This window comes from Natator depressus, chromosome 2 (assembly GCF_965152275.1).
Source record: "Natator depressus isolate rNatDep1 chromosome 2, rNatDep2.hap1, whole genome shotgun sequence".
Classification (NCBI taxonomy): Eukaryota; Metazoa; Chordata; order Testudines; family Cheloniidae; genus Natator; species Natator depressus.
The window spans coordinates 93689900-93715608 of NC_134235.1; the positions used below are offsets into that span (position 1 = coordinate 93689900).

The 25709-nt window shown below is 41.5% G+C and overlaps 1 protein-coding gene across 1 annotated transcript in view; it reads right to left on the bottom strand.

Moving 5' to 3' along the window:
* Window positions 1-11509: 11509 nt before the first annotated feature.
* TMX3 (thioredoxin related transmembrane protein 3) overlaps window positions 11510-25709 on the bottom strand; it is an 82858-nt gene continuing 68658 nt past the window's right edge. Inside the window, exon 16 of the mRNA XM_074944705.1 lies at window positions 11510-11835. Coding sequence (XP_074800806.1) covers window positions 11818-11835 — 18 coding nt within the window. The 3' untranslated portion in view covers window positions 11510-11817. The remainder of the gene's footprint in view (window positions 11836-25709) is intronic.

A 25709-nucleotide genomic window follows, 5' to 3' on the forward strand; every position in this document is an offset into this window, starting at 1 on the left:
GTCATGGCGGAGGAGCTGCCAGTGCGGGGTGCTGGCTCCTAGGAGCGGCGGCCCGCCGGGCTGCTGCTTTCACTGCTGCAGTTCCTGGTAGAGCCCTGCAGCTCTGTAGGTGCCAATTCACATCCGTGGATATAAATTTTGTATCCACATAGGGCTCTATTAATTTAATGTTCTTAAACTCTGAGTTCACACTGTGAAAGTAGAAAAAGTTATTCAGTTTTCAGGTCCATTCAACCTTTGGACATTCTGCTGAGGCTGCCACCAAAGTGCCAGTTGTAGTGGTGAGGTTTTGCTCTGGACACGTATCCACTCTGAACTTGACTGAACAGCAAACTCATTGCAGAAGAGAAAACATGAACAACATCAATAGAGATGGGCCAAAAGAGGAAACTTCTCTGAATCTCCTGAAAAGTAGTGGTTCATATAAAATGTAACGTGGATTTAAAGCCCAGATAGTTTTGCAATACAAAGCCTCCTTGGTACTTCAGTAAACTACAATAATATAACACTAGGCTTGGCTGAATTTGGACTGACAAATCAATGAAGAAAGTCTAAATATTTCCCTTTGCCAATCTCCCCAAACAACATTAATGAAAAGAGAAGAGGTTACCAAACCTTGATTATCCTCAATGTTAAGACTTTGGTCTCTAAACTTTTGCCATCCATCAGAAATAAGGGAATGTAACTAAATTATCTGCGCCAATTCACTATTTTAAACCCTGATTCATTATTTGCATACTTGTGGCATGATAATACTGTTCTGGATTTCTTAAAGGTAATCAAGGAGGATAGCTGTTCTGAGACTAGGTTCAAAAATTTGCTACACATTGCTCAGTTCTAATGAGAAACATGAATTCACAGCAAATAGGGCTTAATTCTCTTCTGACTCCAGTGTTACACCAGTGTAACTCTGACTTCATTGGAGTTGCACATGGTATGGACCAATGTACCTGAAAGGAGAACCAGGCCCATAATTTACCCAACCAGCGTAACCTCTTTTGGGGCTCTTATAATAGCTGGTATAAGATCACTTTTCCCTCAAATCTGTTATTCAAAATTATTTTAATTTTTAAAACAATTTACAGCTCAATAATTTTCAAATATTATAAATTGAAATGGTTCGATGCTATTGGTCAGAGAAGTCATATGGTATTGTTACTGTTTGCTTCTTGAACGATCACAAGCATTTCTGTGAAATTTGTTTTCTGTGAATATTTCCCATAGAACATGCTGGCTAGAATATTTGCAGAAAGTGATCACAAAGGGAGCATGGTGTAGGGGCAAGGTTGTGGAAGATTGGCAAGGAGCTAAGTGGTAGACTGAGTACGTGACTGGATGTAAGCGGAGGATGCAGGCAGTTTCAATGAACTTTGTCCGACAGACCCTGCCAAAAGATACCGTAGCATAGCTCAGCATATTTTTGCCTGTAAACAAGTCAGTTTATATAACAAGCATAAATTATACATGTAAGAATGTAACCAGCTGTTGACCCTATGTAACCCTGAGATAAGCGCGGAGAATATAACACCATAGAGGACTCCCCCCGGGGGAGTCCTGCCTGGTCAGCTGTCCCAAATGACCAGAGTCCCCTGCAGCCCCCCCGCGCATCCTAGGGGCTCCCCATGCAGATTGGAGCATAAATCCTTCCTTCCTTCCTTAAAGCATAGTTTACTATTCTTAGGCCTGAGTATCATCCTTTCACTGGTATCTTCCCACCGCCCTTGTGGGCACACATGGCTAAAGTACATTCATTAAAAACAATTCAAGCACTATCTGCCCAGCTTTAGTGTTTAGTATGAAATTTTAGAATATTCTATTTGGTGAGAACTCAGGGCTGGCCTTACCATGAGGCAAACTGAGGTGGCCGCCTCAGGTGCCAGACTGTCGGGGGGGCGCCACTAGGGCACAAAGTGTAGAAAATTGTGTCTGCTGCTGGTGCATTTGTATTCTCTTTGCTCTAGATGCACAGAGATGGTGGAGTGCTGTGCTGGAGGAAGGAGGGCACAAGAGACATAACAGCCAGGAAGGAGAAAAGGTGAGAGGGAATAACAGAAAGCAGCAGGAGCTGCAGGGAGAGAGAGGAGGAGGAGCCTCTTACATACCTCTCTAGCACCCCCAGGAGCCTGGACTAACTAACACCAGCTTCTCAGGGAGCTTCCTGTTTCCTGCTGCTTCCCTGAACCCACTTGAGGAGAACAGGCAGTCAACTGTAGTAGTAGGAGCCAGTTAGGCCCTTAAGACGCTGATATCTTCCCTCACTCAGGCCCTGCTACCAGCCTCCTCATTTGTCCCCTTCAATTGAGTGTTGAGAGCCACTATAGCTGGCACAGAACAGCAATCATGAGGGAAAGAAGAAAATGCCCCCCTGGAGCAGCATTCAGAAAAAGAAAGAAAGCAAAGGAAGCTTTTCCATCTAAGCAGGAAGGAGCTCTCCTGAGATACACAGACACAAATGTTCACAGTGAGCCTTTCTGGCCCCAGCGAGGATGTGAGTGGTGAGGAGATGCCTGATCTTCCAGTTAGTCAGAGTGCAGGTGACCTGGCAGCTACTGCAGCATCCATATCTCCATCTCAAATGGATGTAACCATGTACATTCCTGAAGAAAAGTGTAGATCAGAGAAGAGTGTGGTAGAGTCACAAGAAACAGCTGCTGCTGAGTTTAATTCCTTAAGTCTAGATGATCCAGGATTGTGGACCCACTTGAGCAGCAGCCTAAGGGACTTCCTTTTACTGCAGGGCCCACAGCAAGTGAAAAACTTCATGTTCCCCAAAGACAATGAAAATAGAAGTTTCCATCCAACACATTACTGGCGTGAAATCCCCAATGGTAACAAAGTGGAGAGGCCATGGCTTAGATACTCAAAAACCCAGAATCCTGCACACTGTTTTTGTTGAAAACTCTTCCAGTCTAATGTTCCAGCCACATTGGGTTTTACAGGAACAAAAGGACTGGAAAAATCTGGCTAGAAATCCGGCATGCCATGAGAAGGCAGCAAATCACCAGAGAGCATTCCCTAGGTGGAAAGAGCTTGAGATGAGACGAATGTTAAAGGCCACCATAGATGATCAGCTTCAAGAGAAGATTGCATCAGTGTTTCTTTACTGGCAAAATGTTCTGAAAAGGCCTCATTGCCATTGTGAGAATGCTTGCTGCCCAAAATCTAGCACTGTGTGGCAGTTCAAATCAGCTGTACGTGCCAAACAATGGAAACTTCCTTAATATTGTGGAGCTGATGGCTGAGTTTGATGCTGTACTCCAGGAGCACCTAAGAGTCACCACCCACGAAATGTACACACACCACTACCTTGGAAAAACAATTCAAAATGAGATCATACAGTTACTGGCAACAAAAGTCAAACAGAAGATTGTGGCAGATCTGAAGTCAACAAGATATTACTCTGTTATTCTGGACGGCATACCTGACATCAGCCATATGGAACAAATGACTTCAATGGTGCATTTTGTAACAACAACAGAACCTAGTGAAAATGTCCCTGCAACGGTGACTGTCAGAGAGCGTTTTCTAGAATTTATTGGCATTGATGATACTACAGGAGCTGGTATGACAAATGTGCTTCTTAAAAAGCTGGAAGATACAGGAATTGCGAGAGCTGACATGAGAGGTCAGGGCTACGATAATGGTGCCAACATGAGAGGAAAGAACAGAGGAGTGCAGACACGGATCCGAGAGTTAAACCCTAGAGCTTTTTTTTGTCCCATGCAGTTCTCATTCATTGAACTTGGTGGTCAGTGATGCAGCATCAGCTTCTAGTGAGGCTGCTGAATTTTTTAATGTAATTCAAAGCATCTATGTATTTTTCTCTGCTTCAACTCATCAATGGCAAATTTTAAAGCAACATCTGGGAACATCCTCTCTGACACTGAAACCACTGAGTGCCACACAATGGGAAAGTCGAATGGAGGCGATAAAGCCTATCAAACACCAAATTGGGAAGATAGATGATGCCATATTTGCCATTATGGAGGATAATGCTATGAGAGAAACTGTTCATGAGAGAACAGTAACAGAGGGAAATGGAATCACCAGAAACATACATAACTTCAAATTTCTGTGTGGCTTAGTGTTGTGGCATGACATACTGTTTGAAACAAATGTTGTAAGCAAATGACTCCAAGATGTTGACCCTGATATATCTAGAGCAATGGAACAACTGGACAAAGCAAAGTCATACCTACAGTCTTACTGGTCAGATGAGGGATTCAAAATGTTCTGAAGAGTGCACAGAAGTTGTCAGAGGAACTTCACACTGAAGCTATTTTCCCACCTATTCAAGAATACAAGAGTCACTGAAGAAGAAGACATTTTGATTACAAGGCACGGGATAATCCCATAAGAGACCCCAAACAACAATTCAAAGTTGAATTCTTTAAGCAGGTGCTAGATTGTGCAATACAGTCAGTTGAAGAATGTTTCACGCAGCTCAAGGAACACAGCAGTATATTTGGGATGTTGTATGATATTCCAAAACTCCTCACTATACCTGAAGAAGACATACATCAGCAATGCAGGGCATTAGAGACAGTGTTGACACATAACAACATGCGTGATATTGATGCGAGTGATTTAGGTGATGAACTGAAAGCCCTTTCAAGATACATTTCAGCAGGATCAACTCCAAAGGCTGTTCTGGAATATATGTGCACAAATAAGATGACCACCCTCTTTCCAAATGCTTTTGTTGTTCTGCGCATACTTCTAACCCTTCCTGTAACAGTTGCCAGTGGAGAAGGCAACTTCTCCAAGCTGAAGTTAGTAAAAACACATCTACGATCCACAATGACACAGGAGAGGCTGGTCGGCCTTGCAACCATCTCAATAAAGCATGAGCTGGCCCGGGCTGTGGACCTTCAGGAAGCAGTTCAAATCTTTGCAACCAAGAAGGCACGGAAAGCACCACTTTGATTATTCAAACAGATAAAAATGCCAGTGTTTACTATGCAGACAAGAAAAGTTACATTTGCTTTTCAGGCGTTTGAAAGTTAAGCATTGCTTAAAATTTTTGAACAAGGCATTTTAAGTTGTTAGTTCTCCTTTATTGGGGTAGGTAGCAGAGCAGTACCATGAGAGGAGTAGAACAGGAAGAAGGCAGAATTGAGACCTTTCAAAGTTTTGGCCCAAGCGAAGGGACATGGGGGGGATCATTTGAGCTCCCCGCCTCAGGTGCCAAAATGTTGTGGGCTGACCCTGTGAGAACTTATCAACCAAATTTAAAAGTTAATTATGAGAGGGAAGGATTTTGTTGCCAAGGAAACAAATCCACAGCCTATTTCACTGTGATTCTGGTAAAAGCAGATGCCAGGATTTGCCAAGTCGGTCAACTGAGCAACAACAAATTCATAGCTGGAAACCATACCAGTTCACCTATATGTTTATATTGCTCTGGATAGGTGGTGAATTTATAGGAATGTTTTTAGACTCTATAAAAATGCTTGTAAAATAATGCATGCATTAATCTTACTTGTAATGTCTATATCCTGTGCTGTAAGCTTTGCTTTATAATTGTAAAAATGCCTGCTCTGAACTTGTGAACCTAGGCACCAAAAGTGGTTCCCTTGTCTATCCAGAAGAACTAGCAAGACAAAATGGGCCATTATGGGATATCAAAACACAAAGCCTGGTTTAATGGCCCTCTTACACCCTTGAAAGTGCTACATGTAAGAAATCACATCCCATCAGCTTGAATTTTGGAAGAGGAAAATAAGGATACTTAACATGAAGATTTTTCATCTCTTTGCTGTTTGGACTCTTACAAAGGCTGGAGCTAAGAAACAAAAAGCAGCGGTCCCAAGGGTCAACCTGGGTAAGCCCCCAAAAGACAGATTTCTACATCCCTGTCACTTTTTGGAACCCTAGACTGAACTCATTTGTATACATATGTTGCCTGTTTTAACTTGTAAATAACTCTCATTTTTTCTAGTTAATAAATCCTTAATTTGTGCACTATATGATTGGCTACCAGTGTTGTCTTTGGTGTGAAATCTAAGGCACAAATTGATCTGGGGTAAGTGACTGGTCTCTTGGGGCTAGGAGAAACCTGAATATTTTGTGATTTTTGGTGGAAGTGTACACTTACCACTAACTCCAGCTCGCCTGTGTGGCAAGATAGACTGGAGTGCCCAAGGGGACTGCCTGTGATTCCATGGTCAGACTGTTACAGTGATCCAGGAGCTCACATTTGTTACGGGGTTGGTGAAATTTAATTATAGAACATACCACCAGTTTGGGGTGTCTGCCCTGCTTTTAGGGTAGCAGCCGTGTTAGTCTGTATTCGCAAAAAGAAAAGGAGGACTTGTGGCACCTTAGAGACTAACAAATTTATTTGAGCATAAGCTTTCGTGAGCTACAGCTCTCTCACGAAAGCTTATGCTCAAATAAATTTGTTAGTCTCTAAGGTGCCACAAGTCCTCCTTTTCTTTTTGCCCTGCTTTTGACAGTCTGCTTCGAGGTTGGAGCTCATGGTTGTGAACCACTCCAGATAGCAATACAGTCAGTATATTCAGTTTAGATTATTCTAAAAAAAAATATTGATGTTCCTTCTCCAGGGGCTCATTTCTAAATAAGTAATTCTGTTATACAACCCCTCTAGACAAGGCCATTAAGACAGGCTAACACTAACACTAGCGGTTCCTTACTCCAAATTTTGAATGGTTCAGAGAATTCAGAATTTAATGTCATTGTCATCTGTAGACTGGAACAAAATGGTTAAACTCCATAGATAGCCTCACCCAGGAACTTTCCAGGAAGATTTTAGTTCCCATTTTAACATGCACACAGTTGCTTCCCAATACATTTTTATTTTCTTGTGGCTCTATAGAGTATTACATTTTCAATAAAATAAAATCGGACTCCACTGTATTAGGAGCATTGTATGAGGAGAAAAAAACCCCAAAACAGACCACCTGTGGTATTGTAATTCTATTTCCCAGTCAGTAAAATGAATCTACATTTCCCCCTATCCTATCCCCTATCTCAGGAACTGAGTTACAGACCTGTCAAAAATCTACTTACTTGTTTTGTAGGAGAAAGAGGTCAAATTAAACTATTTGGAATGGATCTTAAAGAATGATGCAAACAATGGACAATGATTTTTAACTTGTATTTTCTCTTTAATTACCATCTGTCGAGGTTACTATTTTTATCTCTTATCAGACAACTTAAAGAAAGGGTAGATGCAAACCTTTTAAATGAATATTAATAGCTTTTCAGTTTCATACATTCATGCATTGAAGACAATATTAAGGAAGCATACTTAGCACAGAAGTTTAATAGTAAAACTTATGTTTTATTCATGTGATCTAGACATTAAATTTCCCATTATTAACTACAAGAAATTATTTTAACTTTTAGCCCTGAAGTCTCATCAGGCTTCTCAATCACAGAAACAGTTCAGTAGGTTCTATATTTACACACTTTACATTTAAAGAACTCGGCGCTGCCTGTGAAGCTGATGAGCAGCATCTATAAAATTAGATGTAGATTGATTACTATCACTAAGGGCTTGTTCCTGCAAGCTGCTGAGCAATAATGGAAAGGTGCTGAACAGCCTCAATTAACACTGATACTGGAGTTGTGGCAGCTCAGCATCTCCTAAGAGAATTGAGCATCTAGCAGGAGTGAGCCCAAGGAGAAATAAAGTTACCTGAGATTTCTGTGTTGATTATAGTTCACTTTTATGCTGCAAACCTTTATAATAGAGGCTTTATAACAGAGGTTGTTTTGATCTGAACGTGGCTCTTGCTGAATTGAAGCTTATTATAGAGAGGTGGCTCAGTGGGTTATTACATTAACTTTTCATTTCTGGAGACCAGAGTCCAAATATTCAAATTCACCATAATCAGGAAAATCTGTACTGCAGAAGCCCAGGACTAGGAGAGCATGTTTGGTTTTTTTGCCCCATCAAAACTGAGATTCATTGTCAGAGCTCCGTGATGAAGCGTTCACAGCATCTATGACATTTCATCAGCAAATATGAAATTAATAGATGGTCTCCATCCACTTCCTAGTGGACACTGGTATTCACTACACAAAATTGCCTCCAGAACTGGTACTGTGGCAGGTAGTCTCAGTGCAAATGCCAAGGCTTGTATAATCACTGAACTACCTTCTCACTTCTAAAAAATGTCCCTCTATGCTGGGGTTGAATCACATTAACATGGGCAGCTGGGGAAGCTTGCAAAGGTATCAACTTTCCTGTTCCATGAATTACAGAGGATTTCAGAACTGCCACAATTGGAAAGTTGTCAATCTAGTGGCATTCACAAGCAGGCAATTCACAGAAAAAAATAAGCAATAAGGCTGCTTTAGAATGTGTTATAGTGTTAAGACTTTTGCTGCATCATTGTCAAGTATTAGTGTCTTAGATCAACGTTTATTTTTTACTTGATTATATTTTCACATCACATTTCTAACCTGGGATTATCACTTGTCCATATTACACAAACATCTTTAACACTAAATGGGAATTTGTTTGTTTACATCTGAAACTACAAAATGAAATATTTTCATAATGAAAATTGTCCATCTTGCCTGATATTTGCACAAGAGCTCTCCTAGCTAATATCATTTTCTGTTGATATTCTCATTGACACTGGTCAGAGGAAGAGAGAGGGTTTTTTTCCCTAAGAATAAATCTTAACAGCTTGACAATAATACAGCAACTTAGCATTCTGGGTAAGTGTTGGAAAGTAACAAGAGCACTGGTTGTATTCAGTTAATTTTTTTGCCAAAGGCAAGAATATAAACTGCACATTGCATGGGACTATTATGTTTTCCACTCACAGATGAGTCAAGTAGTATCCCATCCTACCACTGCAACAAAGTGACTTGCTTCCATAACTTATTAACATTTGCTGTCTCTAGGCTTCACCCAAAACGAAAGAGGAAAACCAGTGTAAGAGGGCAAAAAAGAAAAACACCTTAAAAGAATCACTGCTTTACCTCTCTGAAAACTATATGCTTTGCATATATGTTTTAATTAACTAGACAACAACTGAAGACCTAAAGATTGTATGTATGATCAGCATGAGAGGCAACAGATAAATCTGTCTACAATATTTTAATCAGATAAATTAACAATTGGCTAGAGGGAAAGAAGTAATTTGCTATAATGTGTTTATCATCTAAGGTCAAGACAAAATTAATCGGCAATTGCTTATCAGCATGGTCTGCATCAAAAGGAGGTCTTAATGAATTCTTCATTAACTGGAGCACAGATTCTAAAAGGCAAAGCTATAATTCCTCTGTAAATTCAAGTTTTTTTTCAATATGGAAGAGTGGAGAGCCAGAGTAAGGCTCAAAAAGAAGCCATTACAAGTACTGCATATAAATATTTTGAATCCTTCAGCTGGTCATTTAAATAACCTTGAATAACTTCCCATCCTCCCTCTTTTAATTTGAAAATATCCTATCAGTTTCATTTCAGCCATCCAGACTAATAAACAAATCTCTGAAGGACAGTAGAGGAGTCAGTGCATCCATCAGCAGATTGGGTCACTAAGGAAACAGTACCATTAAGTGAAGCCTGATACATAGGGCAGACTGTACCTGAATGCAGCATTTTTGAAGGGGATGATCCTTCACCATCCTCACATATTTCTGTGCATTTTAAAATTAAAGGCATGTCTACACTTATTTCCAGAGCGATTGATCCAGCAGGGTTGATTTATCGCGTCTAATGAAGTTGCAATAAATCGACTGCCGAGCGCTCTCCCTTTGACTCCGGCACTCTACCGGAGCAAGAGGCACAGGCGGAGTCGACGGGAGCGTCAGCAGTTGACTTACCACAGTGAGTAGATCTAAGTATGTCGACTTCAGCTATGTTATTCATATAGCTGAAGTTGCGTAACTTAGATCGATACTCCCCCAAGTGTAGACCAGGCCTAAGATGGCTAATTCTAATCAAAATACATTTTGGTTAACAAAATGTAGGCTCCCTTTACTAGAGGGCCCTCTGAATTTTATTGGGAGTGTTCCAGTTGGGAAGATACTGTGTACTGCAATCTAGCCTTAGTAACCACAGCTCCCATGATGCCTTGGGGAAAGAGTGAGAGACTGAGGAGCTGAGCTTGCTTGTGTGGAGCTCTGTACCAGGAGCTGCTGCTAACTGCTCCTAGGAAACCAGAGGCTGCTGCTGGGAGCCTCAGAGGTGGTTGGTGGCTTCACTGGGGCCAGGGAAGAGACTACTGCTGTCCCTAGAGTTGACTGAGGTGGGCCTGCATTGAAGGAACTGAGAGTAATCCCTATCCCTATTTGGGAAAAGTATTCACAAGGGAAGAGGCATAGCAAAAGAGATGCTAAGAGGTTGTCTGAGGAGAGGCAAAGTGGTCTTCTGATCAAACCAGAACCCAGGGTTGTTGACATTTGGTTCAGTCTTCAGCAGGGTTATGCAGCTTGTTGACTGATACACAGAACGAGCAGAGTGCTGTCTCCAGCTTCAGATCTTCAAGTGCACCCATGCAAGTGTCTAGAACTCTGAAATCCCAAGTAGTGTACGCTGCAGGGTGGGATAAATGGCGGCAATGTAAATGCCAATTAGATAAATTTCATTTATTACTGTATACTATATTTGTTAATTGATTTTATTCAACTGTCCCCTGTGGATTTAAATTAGTAGTGACATTTAATCTTCGTCTGTTATACTCTGTTTCTTAAGTAAAGGTGTGTTAACTCTAATTTAAGTATATTGGATGTATATTATTTATAATTGGTATTTTTGAGTCAGACCCATGCCACATATGATGATGCTTATTATTATAATAGGTTTATTCCTGAAGGTTTCCAAGACACACCACTGAGTGTGTACAGGGGCCACCTGGTGAAGGCACCACCAATTTTAAATTTCTTTAGGAGTAAAGGGACTTCAGCAGAGGATTCCCATCTATCCAACATAACCACTGGGATACTGAGGATCTCATTTGCTGTCAGTGACATCAGGTGCCCAGGCACACAGATAAGTGTTGCCTGCTCCCAAGTAGCCCAGGGAGGAAAGGGGCGGGGGGGCAGGGGTTACAAAAATATTTCTGTAGTTCATTTTGGTGGACACAGGAACATAGAAATTACCATAGCACATCTGAGCAGTGGTCCATCTAATCCAGTATTCTGATGGCAGCTCTACCTGGCATTGCTCTTTTGCATGCTGGTATGAACCTTGCAATGAATGCTGTGTGTGTAGTAATATAACATTGAAAATTCATCTATTACTATTATCTGTGAAGGATGTCAGCCCCAGCCAGCATATGTTGTGAACTAATAAAGATGAATTAAGTTTCCAAAAATAGACTTATTCCATACCCAGGTGAACAGACATTTATAACTTAATAAAAAACTTAATAAAAGGTGAAAATGTTTGAAAGGGAAAGAACAGTCATTTCCATTCACAAACACATACACCAACCATGTCTTTCACAGGTCAGTGTACGTGCAGCTGTGATTGCCTGTATTCTTCCTCAGGGTCAAGTGGTGGCCCTGGACATCACACAGCGTGTGGTGAGGGGAGGTCTCGGAATGCAATTTTCTACAGGCTGCAGACGGAGGTGAGCACGGGACTGTTAAACCTGAAGATCAATAAGAGTCTACAGCATATCTGTTTGCTGCTTGAAAAGTGCCAGCATCTCCTGCTGTACGTCCCTTTCCTTTTCCTGTGCCTTTCTACTCTCCGCTCTATCCCTGGTCATGCTGTCTGCAAGGGTGATCCTCCAGAGGCTTTCAGGATCTCTTGGAACAGGTTATCCCACGTCCTCTTCCTTCACCTCCTTATCTGACTGAGCCGCTCTGCTAGTGTGGATGGAGAGACCCTTAAGGCCACATTTCCACCTGCAAAAGATACAATGCATAGAGGTACTATTGCAAGTATATTCATGTAATAAATGGAAGCTTGGTATACTAAACTCACTTCCTCTGATCCACAAGCTGTGCAAGCACTGCATCCTTACTCCTCCCTAGGAAAGGGGAAACTAGGTCAAATTATGAAGGATGAATATAAACAAATAACACAAGCATGTAGGCACAAAATGAGAAAGGCCAAGGCACAAAATGATATTAAACTAGCTAGAGACATAAAGGGTAACAAGAAAACATTCTACAAATACATTAGAAGCGAGAGGAAAATCAAGGACAGGGCAGGCCCATTACTCAATGAGGGGAGAAAAAAATAAAATAAAATGTGGAAGTGGCAGAAGTGCTAAATGACTTTTTTGTTTCAGTTTTCACCAAAAAGTTTTGTAGTAATTTGACGTCTCACAAAGTAAAGGCCAGTGAAAATGAGGTAGGATCTGCTAAATTGATGGTAGAGCACTCTCTAGTCGATCCTGCTACTCCACTGGGAATGAGAGGAGTAAGGTAAATCAACAGGAGAATGTCTCCCATCGACCCTGCATGGTGTAGACACCACAGTAACTCAACCTCAGCTATGTTATTAACATACTGGTCACGGTAGTATAGACATAGCCTAGATGACCTCTCAACGTCCCTTCCAGTCCTACGATTCTATGATTCCTAGAGCACAGCGGCAGTCCCAGCTACGGTGAGAATGGCCCAGGGAACAGGGGGCGAGTTGGGGAAATAAGGAGGGGATAGCTCATGGGCATGAGTATATGTATATGTATATGTATACATGAGTATACATGAGTATACATATACATGTATGAGTATACATGAGTATACATGAGTATATGTATATATGAGTATATGTATAGGGCAATTGAAGTGAATACTGGCACTATTTTCAAGAGGCAGTGGTGGTTTTAGCTGATATCTCACTCCTGAGAATAGCAGAGGCTGAAAGGGAACAGATCCTGCAGGCGTCTGGCCTCAGACAGGGCCCATATGCTGCTAGCCTATGTGCTGCAATACATCCCTTTGGTGGTTGCTTAAGTAATCACTGAGTGGTGTGGGAACGTGTCCTACCGCGGCAGAAAAAATAAGGCAGACCTCCCCAGAAACCTTCAGAAGAGGATTGCAGACTACTTCCATGAAAGTTTCCTCGAGATCTCTACAGAGGATTCATGGAACATCCTAGTGCAGGTAAACAAACTGTTCCACAGGGCCCCCCTCTGCCTAACTCTTAAATACTTCTGCTGCTTCCCTAACCCATCATGAAATTCTCTTGGTATTTCCTAGTTCACAAAAAATCTTTCAGACAAAAGTGATAAGACAAAAATGATATCATCACAAGCCATTACATTATTCCTTGCAACTTGTGGTAGCGGGGATGCAAATTAATGTTATTTCAGTCTGGTCAGTGGTGATATTTGGCATATTACATATGAGTTAAACTCTATTCTCATTTTTGCTTTGCAGTTACCTTTTCATGCATAACTTAATTTATAAGTTATTTTCTATTGCAGTAGAACTCAGACATTTATGATAAACTTATTTTGGAATTATCTTTTAAAAAGTTAATACGTCCATTTTGTTGACAAAAAACAAACAATTTCAACTGCTCCAAAACTAAAATATCAGATTTTAATTTCCATGTATTCTAAATATTATTTTGCATTTATATACAATAGTTTTGACAGATTTCAATATGTTTTTCCAAAAAATTGATATGTACACCACATGAGGAGTCACTTCAAACCCCGCTGCAATGCAGCCACCTCCAGTATCAAGTGTTGCAACAATGTAATAGTACAAATCAATACCACACAACCGTTTAGGACCAAAATGTATTTTAAATTGCAAGGACCATCTAGGTAGACAGAATGTAATTACACAGTTTAGTCAGGACATTGGGTTTAATATTCTGCCCTTAAATTTAAAAAAAAATATTGTGGGATGTTTAATGGACCCCAGTTTTACATTTCAATCAAAAGACAACACGTGCAACATCATAGTACTCCTCTAACACTATGTTAGAACTGACTCAGCACTGACTTGAAGGAAAGACCACCACCTTTCTGCACCATGATAGAATGATCCATGCTGGGATCCCCGAAGAGTTTTCTCACAAGCTCCTTCCCATGGATAATTCAGGAAGAGGGCCTGAATCCAGGCCTTTAGTTATTTTCCTGTAAGTCTAAAATCCATCAGTGATTTTTGTTTTTTAAGGCAGAAGGGACTATTATGACCATCTAGTCTGACCTGCATAATACAAGCCACAGAATTTCACTAAGTGCTTCTTGCAACAACCCTTTAACTTCTGGTTGAGATAGAGAGCATCTCTTAGGAAGACATTCTAACTTGATTTAAAGACTTCAAGGTGATGGAGAATCTCTCATAGTAAGTTGTACTGATGGGCAGATGTTACAGCCATACCAGCATCTTTATGAGCCTATTAATGACTTTTGACTTAGGCTCTGACCCTTGGCTCTGGCATCTGACTCTGGTTCTGACCCTTGGCTCCACCCACTGGGCATAACTGCCCATGTCCCAGTCTTTGTTGCCTATGATAATTGAATTGTAGAATGTTATGGCAGAATACACTAACTCAAAATTATAATGTAGTCTGTGATGTGCCTCACTATTGGCTAATTCTGATCTTATTTTTCTTGACACAAACTCATATATGAATCCTCCCTAAGCCAATTTATTTTTTCTTCTACCTCTATTTATGGTTTATTAGCCCTGGTCTACACTAGGAGTTGAGGTCAAATTTAGCAGCATTAAATCGATTTAACCCTGCACCCATCCACACGACGAAGCCCTTTTTTCCGACTTAAAGGGCTCTTAAAAATCGATTTCCTTACTCCACCCCCGACAAGGGGATTAGCGCTGAAATCGGCCTTGCCGGGTTGAATTTGGGCTACTGTGGATGCAAATAGATGGTATTGGTCTCCGGGAGCTATCCCAGAATGCTCCATTGTGACCGCTCTGGACAGCACTCTCAACTCAGATGCACTGGCCAAGTAGACAGGAAAAGAACTGCGAACTTTTGAATTTCATTTCCTGTTTGGCCAGCGTGGCAAGCTGCAGAGCTCATCAGCAGACGTGACTGTGATGGAGCCCCAGAATCGCAAAAGAGCTCCAGCATGGACCGAATGGGAGGTACGGGATCCGATTGCTGTGTGGGGAGAGGAATCCGTGCTATCAGAACCCCGTTCCAGTTTTCGAAATGCCAAAACATTTGTCAAAATCTCCCAGGTCATGAAGAATAGAGGCCACAACAGGGACCCGAAGCATTGCCATGTGAAACTTAACGAGCTGAGGCAAGCCTACCAGAAAACCAGAGAGGCAAACGTCTGCTCAGGGTTAGAGTCCCAAACATGCCACTTCTATGATGAGCTGCATGCCATTTTAGGGGGTTCAGCCACCACTATCCCAACCGTGTTGTTTAGCTCCTTCAATGGAGATGGGAGGCAACACAGAAGCAGGTTTCGGGGACGAGGAAGATGATGATGATGAAGTTGTAGATAGCTCACAGCAAGCAAGCGGAGAAACCGGTTTTCCCGACAGTCAGGAATTGTTTCTCACCCTGGACCTGGAGCCAGTACCCCCCGAACCCACCCAAGGCTGCTTCCCGGACCTGCCAGGCAGAGAAGGGACCTTTGGTGAGTGTACCTTTTTCAAATAGTATACATGGTTTAAAAGCAAGCGTGTTTAATGATTAATTTGCCCTGGCATTCGTGGCTCTCCTGGATGTACTCCCAAAGCCTTTGCAAAAGGTTTCTAGGGAGGGCAGCCTTATTCCGTCCACCATGGTAGGACACTTTACCACTCCAGGCCAGTAGCATGTAGTCAGGAATCATTGTAGAACAAAGCATTGCAGTGTATGTTTGCTGGTGTTCAAACAACATCCGTTCTTTATCTCTCTGTGTTATCCTCAGGAGAGTGATATCATTCATGGTCACCTGGTTGAAACAGGATGCTTTTCTTAAGGAGACATTCAGAGGTGCCCGTTCCTGCTGGGCTGTTTGCCTGTGGCTGAACACAAATGTTCCCCGCTGTTAGCCACAGGGAAGGGGGAGGAGGGAGGGGCTAGCCACATGGTATGGGAAGGCAAAATGCGACCTTGGAATGAAAGCACATGTGCTATGTATGTAATGTTAACAGCAAGGTTTACCCTGAAAGAGTGTACCCATTGTTCTATAAAATGTGTCTTTTTAAATACCACCAGCTGCATGTTTTTCAAGGATCACAGGATCTTCTCCTTCCCAGAGGCTAGTGAAGATTAGAAGGCGATAAAATGCACTCGTGATGAAATGTTCTCTGAGCTCATGCTGTCCTCCCACATTGACAGAGCACAGATGAATGCGTGGAGGCAAACAATGTCAGAGTGCAGGAAAGCACAAAATGACCGGGAGGAGAGGTGGCGGGCTGAAGAGAGGGCTGAAGCTGATAGGTGGCAGCAGCATGATGACAGGAGGCAGGATTCAATGCTGAGGCTGCTGGAGGATCAAACTAATATGCTCCAGTGTATGGCTGAGCTGCAGGAAAGGCAGCTGGAGCACAGACTGCCGCTACAGCCCCTGTGTAACCAACCCCCCTCCTCCCCAAGTTCCACAGCCTCCTCACCCAGACGCTCAAGAACATGGTGGGGGGGCCTCCGGCCACCCAGCCATTCCACCCCAGAGTATTGCCCAAGCAACAGAAGGCTGGCATTTAATAAGTTTTAAAGTTTTAAACTTCTAAAGGGCTGTGTGGCCTTGTCCCTCCCTCCTTCACCTCCCCTCCTGGTGCTTCCCTCCTCCACCACCCCTCCCAGGCTACCTTAGCAGTTATCCCCCTATTTGTGCGATGAATTAATAAAGAATGCATGAATGTGAAGCAACGATGACTTTATTGGCTCTGCAAGTGGTGATCGAAGGGAGGAGGGGAGGTTGGTTAGCTTACAGGGAAATAGAGTGAACCAAGGGGGGTGGGGCAGTTTCATCAAGGAGAAACAAACAGAACTGTCATACCATAGCCTGGCCAGTCATGAAACTGGTTTTCAAAGCTTCTCTGATGAGTACCGCGCCCTCCTGTGCTCTAACTGCCCTGGTGTCTGGCTGCGCATAACCAGCAGCCAGGCGATTTTCCTCAACCTCCCACCTTGTCATAAACGTCTCCCCCTTACTCTCACAGATATTGTGGAGCACACAGCAAGCAGTAATAACAGTGGGAATATTGGTTTCGCTGAGGTCTAACAGAGTCAGTAAACTGCACCAGTGCGCTTTTAAACATCCAAATGCACATTCTACCACCATTCTGTACTTGCTCAGCCTGTAGTTGAACAGCTCCTGACTACTGTCCCAGGTGCCTGTGTACGGCTTCATGAGCCATGGCATTAAGGGGTAGGCTGGGTCACCAAGGATAACTATAGGCATTTCAACATCCCCAACTGTTATTTTCTGGTCTGGGAATAAAGTCCCTTCCTGCAGCTTTTGAAACAAATCAGAGTTCCTGAAGATGCGAGCGTCATGTACCATTCCCGGCCATCCCACACTGATGTTGGTGAAACGTCCCTTGTGATCCACCAGAGCTTGCAGCACTATTGAAAAGTACCCCTTGCGGTTTATGTACTCGCCGGCTTGGTGCTCCGATGCCAAGATAGGGATATGGGTTCCGTCTATGGCCCCACCACAGTTGGGGGATCCCATTGTAGCAAAGCTATCCGCTATGATCTGCACATTTCCCAGGGTCACTATCCTTGATATCAGCAGATCTTTGATTGTGTTGCCTACTTGCACCACAGCAGCCTCCACAGTAGATTTGCCCACTCCAAATTGATTCCCGACTGACTGGTAGCTGTCTGGCGTTGCGAGCTTCCACAGGGCTATTGCCACTCGCTTCTCAAGTGTGAGGGCTGCTCTCCTCTTGGTATTCTTGCGCCTCAGGGAAGGGGAAAGCAAGTCACAAAGTTCCATGAAAGTGCCCTTATGCATGCGAAAGTTTCGCAGCCACTGGGAATCGTCCCAGACCTGCAACACTATGCGGTCCCACCAGTCTGTACTTGTTTCCCGGGCCCAGAATCTGCATTCCACCACATGAAGCTCCCCCATTAGCACCATGATGCCCACATTGCCAGGGCCTGTGGCAAGAGAGAAGTCTGGGTCCATGTCCTCATCACTCTCATCACCACGCTGACATCGCCTACTCGCCCAGTTTCGCTTTGCCAGGTTCTGGTGCTGCATATACTGCTGGATAACGCGTGTGGTGTTTAATGTGCTCCTAATTGCCAAAGTGATCTGAGTAGGCTCCATGCTTGCCGTGGTATGGCGTCTGCACAGAAAAAAGGCGCGCAGTGATTGTCTGCCATTGCTCTGATGGAGGGAGGGGTGACTGATGACATGGCTTACAGGGTTGGCTTATATGGAATTAAAATCAACAAAGGGGGTGGCTTTACATCAAGGAGAAAGAACTGTCACACAGAATGGCCCCCTCAAGGATTGAACTCAAAACCCTGGGTTTAGCAGACAAATGCTCAACCCACTGAGCTATCCTTTCCCCTGGTATTTCAGGCAGGACTGAATCACCATTAAATTTTTCAAGGTGCCCCTGACAGACCTCACCGAAACGATTGTCAGCCGTTGATTTCACACAGGGAGGGAGGGGGGAGCAAATTAATACAAAACATATCTGGTGTATTTCTTGTTTTGATTCACTCAATCTATCTTTTACATCTTTGGCTGGCAGCAGACGGTGCAGTAGCACTGCTAGGCATCCACATCTCCTGGCTGCTCGGCAGAAGATGGTGCAATAGGATGACTAGCCATCCTCATCTCCTGCCTGCTCACCATAAGATGGTACAATAGGACTGCCGGCAGGACTAAAGAGAATGACCTGGTCGAGTCACTCCTAATTTAGTCCCATGTCTGCCCAGGCACTCCTGACCAACCTTACCGAGGTGGCCGGGGCACCTCGGACACGATGAGGATGGTTTTCAGGCCTATTGCACCGTCTGCTGCCACAAGGCAATGGGTTGCTGCTGCTGTGTAGCAATGCAGTACTGCGTCTGCCAGCACCCAGGAGACATAGGGTGACAGTGAGCTGAGCGGGTTCCACGCTTGCCGTGGTATGGTGTCTGCACAGGTAACTCAGGAAAAAAGGCACAAAACGATTGTCTGCCGTTGCTTTCACGGAGGGAGGGCGGGCCTGACGACATGTACCCAGAACCACCCGCGACAATGTTTTTTGCCCCATCAGGCATTGGGATCTCAACCCAGAATTCCAATGGGCGGCGGGGACTGCGGGAACTGTGGGATAGCTACCCACAGTGCAACACTCCGGAAGTCGAAGCTAGCCTCAGTACTGTGGAAGCACTCTGCCTCGTTAATGCACTTAATGCACTTAGAATATTTTGTGTGGGGACATACACAATCGACTATATAAAAATGATTTCTAAAAAACCAGCTTCTATAAATTCGACCTAATTTCGTAATGTAGACATACCCTTAGTCTTATGTTTTGCCTGCTTACATTTAAGATCTAATTTACCATCTAGATAATAAAAGTAAAAATATGGGAACTGGTGTGAACTCAAAACAGAAGGAAAATATTTCTTCCAGCTGTAGGTGGATATTGTAAAGTACTCCATCATGCTTTGAATATACTGGTGTGTAAAACTGGTATTCAGAAGGGAAAATGAATAGTGTTGCTTAGAGGTGGGCACAGTACAGGGAGAAAACGGAGTTTGCTTTCACATACAAATTTGCTAAGAAGTAGCTCAAGCGGATCACTCCCACACCATGTTCTGAAGCTGGCAGCGGAGAAATTTGTAGGCAACAGGAAACCTAGGAGCTAGAACCAAAATGGTGAACTCTAAGGGTGAAAATAAAGAAAAGTAGCAGTAAAACTAAAGTTAAAAAGTGGAGAAAAAAGAAGCAGCAAAGAATAAGAACCTGGGGGTGGAACAGAGAAGAGACAAGTAACAGAAAGGAGGACAAATGTGGAGAAACACACAAATGGCTTTTTGTTACAGAACTAGAAGGAACAGGAATAATAGTTGTGCTCTGCTGGTACACATCACCCCTCCCCGCCATGGGAATTTCATTGGTTTCAACACCAGGAGGAACTATCGCAAATTCAACGTTTTGGTAAGCCGCTAGCCTATCATGCAAGAAACTGCTTCACCTCAGATGGCCATGGAAATGTTTTGACATGAAGGCAACAAAACATTTTCAACAAAGGGAAATTCATAAAGTTAGTGCCTGAGTCTTAGGTGCTAGAGAAGAGCAAAAGATTATTCTCTTTTACCCAGTGTACTTTGTGCTTGGAAAACCCCAACCCTAGCAGTTTCACAATTTTGGAATGTCTATACTGCCCAATAGACCATATTAGAAACCATCGGATTTGGAAAACACTTAAGAATTTAACCAAGTTCCACAGCCCTGGCAAAAACCCACTGTAGACAAGGTTTTGGATTTCTGTCAGTACGTACAACCACATTTAAAACGATTATCCAATGTAATAGTTATGGGCTGTCAATTAATCACAGTTAACTCACGCGATTAACTCAAAAAAATTAATCAGTTTTAATCGCATTGTTCAACAATAGAATACCAACTGAAATGTATTAAATATTTTGGATTTTTTTTTTTACATTTCCAAATGTATTGATTTTAATTACAGCACAGAATGCAAAGTGTATACTGCTCCCTTCATATTATTTTTTATTATAAATATTTGCACTGTAAAATGATAAACAAGAGAAATAGTATTTTTCAATTCAGCTCATACAAGTACTGCAATGCAATCTCTTTATTGTAAAAAGTGCAACTTACAAATGTAGATTTTTTGTGTTACATAACTGTGCTCGAAAACAAAACAATGCAAAACTTTAGAGCCTACCAGTCGACTCAGTCCCACTTCTCGTTCAGCCAATCACTAAGACAAACAAGTTTGTTTACACTTACGGGAGATAAGGCTGCCCACTTCTTATTTACAATGTCACCAGAAAGTGAGAACAGGCGTTCGCATGGGACTTTTATAGATGGCATTGCAAGGTATTTACGTGCCAAATATGCTAAACATTCTTATGCTCCTTCATGCTTTGGCCACCATTCCAGAGGACATGCTGATTACACGCGGTAAAAAAATATTGCAGTATTTAAATTTGTGACTGAACTCTGGGCGGGGGGGGAGGGAATTGTATGTCTCTGGCTCTGTTTTACCTGCATTCTGCCATATATTTCATGTTATAATAGTCTTGGATGATGACTCAGCACATGTTCATTTTAAGAACACTTTCACTGAAGATTTGACAAAACGCAAAGAGGGTACCAATGTGAGATTTCTAAAGATAGCTACAGCACTCGACCCAAGGTTTAAGAATCTGAAGTGCCTTCCAAAATCTGAGAGGGATGAGGTGTGGAGCATGTTTTCAGAAGTCTTAAAGGACCAAAATTCCAGTGCAGAAGCTACAGAACCTGAACCACCAAAAAGAAAATCAACCTTCTGCTGCTGGCATCCGACTCAGATGATGAAAATGAACATGCATCGGTCCGCACTGCCTTGGATTGTTATCGAGCAGAACCTGTCACCAGCACGGATGAATGTCCTCTGGAATGGTGGTTGAAGCAATAAAGGGACATATGAATCTTTAGCACATATGGCATGTAAATATCTTGCAACACTGGCTACAACAGTGCCATGAGAACACCTGTTCTCAGTTTCAGATGACATGAACAAGAAGCGGGCAGCATTATCCCCTGCAAATGTAAACAAACTTGTTTGAGTAATTGGCTGAACAAGAAATAGGACTGAGTGGATTTGTAAGCTCTAACGTTTTACATTGTTTCATTTTTGAATGCAGTTATTTATTGTACATAATTCTACATTTGTAAGTTCAACTTTCATGATAAAGAGATTTCACTACAGTACTCGTATTAGGTGAATTGAAAAATACTATCTCTCGTTTTTTACAGTGCAAAAATTTGTAATAAAAATAAATATAAAGTGAGCACTGTACACTTTGTATTCTGTGTTATAACTGAAATCAATATATTTGAAAATGAGGAAAACATCCAAAAATATTTAAATAAATGGTATTCTATTACTGTTTAACAGTGCGATTAATCACAATTAATTTTTTAATTGCTTGACAGCCCTATAATAGATATACAAACGATAGTTGCTGCCTGATGTGCTTTAAAATGTTGGGAGAAGCTGTGGTTAGAGCATAAGACTGCAAAGATTTCTATGTTCTATCATTGGACTTGGGAGCCATATGATCTATAGTCAGTTTTTTGTACTGCTATGCATCCCTGAAATATGCATAAACTTTTTATATTTAAAACTCTTTGGGGAAGGGATCTTATGTTTGTACAGCTACCAGCACAATGAAGTTTCAATCCTGCCTGGGGCTTCTAGGTGCAACTTCAATATAAATACCAATCAGCTACTACCAGTAAGGTATTGGACTTAATCAAAGAAAGAGAAAAAATCAACCAACTTGTTTTTTGACCCAAACAGAGCACGTTAAACTTTTCTACCCTATTTACAAAGGTAAGCATTTTTATGTCACTCATACAAATGGATGAATTTTTGACTTAAAGTATGGAAAGCAATACTTTAAAATATTTAATTTTTGAACACTAACTTTTTAATAAGTGGGCACCCCTGTTTGGCGAATAACATCTCTAAACAGATATTGAACCAGTAAAGGAGCTTTTGTGTAAGTGTTGTTCGATAATAATTAGTACACAAAAAACATGGGATGTATAACTTTTCAGAACTGCCTTTAGAAAAAAGTTTCAAAATATTGTTTAAAAAGGGTGTATAAACTAAAGCCCTTCTGCCTCCTTTGGCTGAAGAAACACCTGTATGAGTTTGAGGAAAGCCGGGGGACCAGCATTTTTAAAATTTCATTTCCTAAGTGCATTTTTATACTGTTAGTTATACTGAGTAACTCAAGAAGAGGAATAGGAAAGATGTCTATGGAAAGAATTTAATGAAGAAGTTCAAAATGCAGGAAGTAAGGTATCAGATTGGATGAAGCCAGTGTTCTTTTTGAGAGCTAACATGTAGATTTCCAGAACAAGATAAGCACATTTTAGGCACAGAATAAGGAATGTTATAGGAAATGCTGGCACTTCAAAAATAATTTGTCTAAGCATATACAATGCAGCATGACCAAAAAAATAAAGGCAGCAAAATCTTTTCAATTTCTTTATTGTAGAAAAACAAAGGCTTACACTTGACTTTCAAAGCAGCAGCATTATTTCATTCATTCAAGAAGTTAGTATATTAAGTTATCTTCAGAAACCTTTAGAGAATGCATCCATCCAAGATAAAATAGAAAACCTGTTCCACCTCTCAGTGTACTAAATTCTTTACATGATCAAATGAAAATCCTTTCATTTTACACCACAAGCCTGTCTTTGCCCATGTTTCAAGCTAAAGGGGAATTTTAAATATAATAAAATTGTGTGTCTGATTTCCCCGTCCTAGGCAGACACAGATGGGAGCACAGCTTGATGAAAACGGCAGTGCATTTAAAGCTTGGATTTTTGTAGGTTAGTACACATCTCGTTATCCTGACAATTCATAAAGTGACTGACAGACACGTGCCCTTCTATTAAGTCTAACTGATCAAACCACCAGAAATTTGGCAGCTTAATGTTCCATACCAGGCACTAGTGAGCCCTGTCTTTCATGGTGTATGTAGGTATCATCTCCAGTTCCATTTCCCACTAGACCATTTCTCAACAAAGTGTTTGGCTACTATTGTAGCAACAGAAACTACTGACAAAATAAGACTATGGAAAATTAAGTCATATGGGGTGGTGGTTAAAAGTGAATTCTATGCAACAGAATTCGGGGGGGGGGGGATTAAAAAAAATCTAGATTTTTCTAAACACAACACAATGAGCAGTGAAGTCCGAAAAAAGCCACTTTAACTTTTGACCTTGTACAAAATTATATATTTAGACTCTGATAACTAACTGAAAAGACTGATATCTTAACTGAAATCTCCACAGCAGAATAAAAAGGCAGAATCACAGATAACGGATAAAGCAGCAAGATATTCCTCGCTGCTCAGACTCACATTCTGAGTATTTAGCACTGAGTTGTGCCAACACTGAAAGTTACTGGAAACTCAAGTGGCCTGCTATTAAGTGAAGTGTTTTGTAACATAATACAACTGTACCTGCACCATGTTTAAAGAAGTTTTGAAACAAAATATAAAATAACTACAAGCATCTCACTCTTCAAATGTAAGACAACAAAGACTAAAAGGTCTGGAAAGTCTTCCACAGCTTAAAAAAAAGTGTTTAAAAAGATAACTCAATTTTCTATTAACAACCAAAGTTAAAATATGTATTTCTATTTATTATAAATGAAAAGAGGAAATTCATATTGGGAGGGGAGGGGGGAAAAAACCATACTACACACCTGCAATTTTTATATTTGCTAAGTAAAAGTACTCATGTTTCTCTCTTCTACAGGAAGATAGTCATTTCAAGGGACAGTAGGAGAATCTCTTTCCTAAAGAAAATGAAAATGCAGGATTCCAAATTTGTCAATTACCACAGCTCAAAGAAAATGAGCTTTCTGAAAATAAGTTCAGAAAAATAAGTTTCTGAAAATAAGTTCTTAATCTCTATGATGGACTCATCTGCCACCCTTTCACTGCAAAGTCTCTCAAGTCATGCATTTAGTTTGTGTTCTGCACTACAGCTTCTGCACAAAGCCAGATGTTACTAAACTATTTTAAAAGAAGCAACTTTCTTCTACAACAGGGAAAAGAATGCTGTAGTTGCTGACTCAAATTCAATTTACCTGTAGATTAATACCAACACAACATCTTCTATTTAAGATTATCCATATTTATATTTAGAACTACTTCTCTTAATTCAGTGTTATAGCATGTAATATATTAAGTGATTAAGCTGCCTTATACAGAAGACATTACTATATATATATTATATTGTAATATGTCCTTTAAAAACATTAAAGCTAGAAAAACTCATGGCTCACTATCCAACTGAATCTTATATAGCTTCAGTACTGAGAGAAAGAGGAGCATAAGTTTGTTTGCTATGGAAATCTCCGTGGCATCAATGCCAACCAAAGAACCACAGGTTATCCCTTGAGATCTCAACTCTGGAAAAAATTTAGTCCCGTTCAGTGTCATGGGGTTGTATTAAAAATGACTTTCATGATTAAATAGCTAATGAAAATGCATTCCACTGACAAATATCCCCCTTTCTATCAGTGCTAACAATGGCTCCATTAACTTTCCTTCCACAGTCTACAACTTGTAGTCTCAAACGCAAGTATCAACACCAACCCTTGCTCAAAAATTTGTGTTTAAATAAAATGTTTTTCTCTTTAAAAATAAGTCACAATCTGCACTTAAGGTCTGGTCTTCACTGGCAAGTTTTTTCATCCGAAGGAAACTTTTGGCGACAAAACAGCAGAGGCGTGCTGAAAAGCACGTGCTGAAAAGCACTTTTGCGCTGAAAATCCTCAGTTGCAGCGCTGTAATAAAACCACCCCAGTGAGAGTTATTGGGCTTTTTGCGCCGATTCTTTGGCCCCTTAGTGCCAGTGTAGACACCGTGCTTGATTTTAGCATTGCTATTGGCCTCTGGACGGTCATCCTGACCACTCTGGTCAGCAGTTTCAACTCTGCTGACCTGACGCCAGGTAAACAACATTCTGCCACTCCCCCTTTAAAGCCAAGGGAATTTTGAAATTCTACTTCCTGTTTGCTCAGCGTGCAGAGCTCACATCGCCTTTTCTCAGCTGACCATGGAGGCTCCATGCAGCAAACCATCTCCTGCTTGGACCACTACAGAGCTACTGGATCTGATAAGTGTTTGGGGG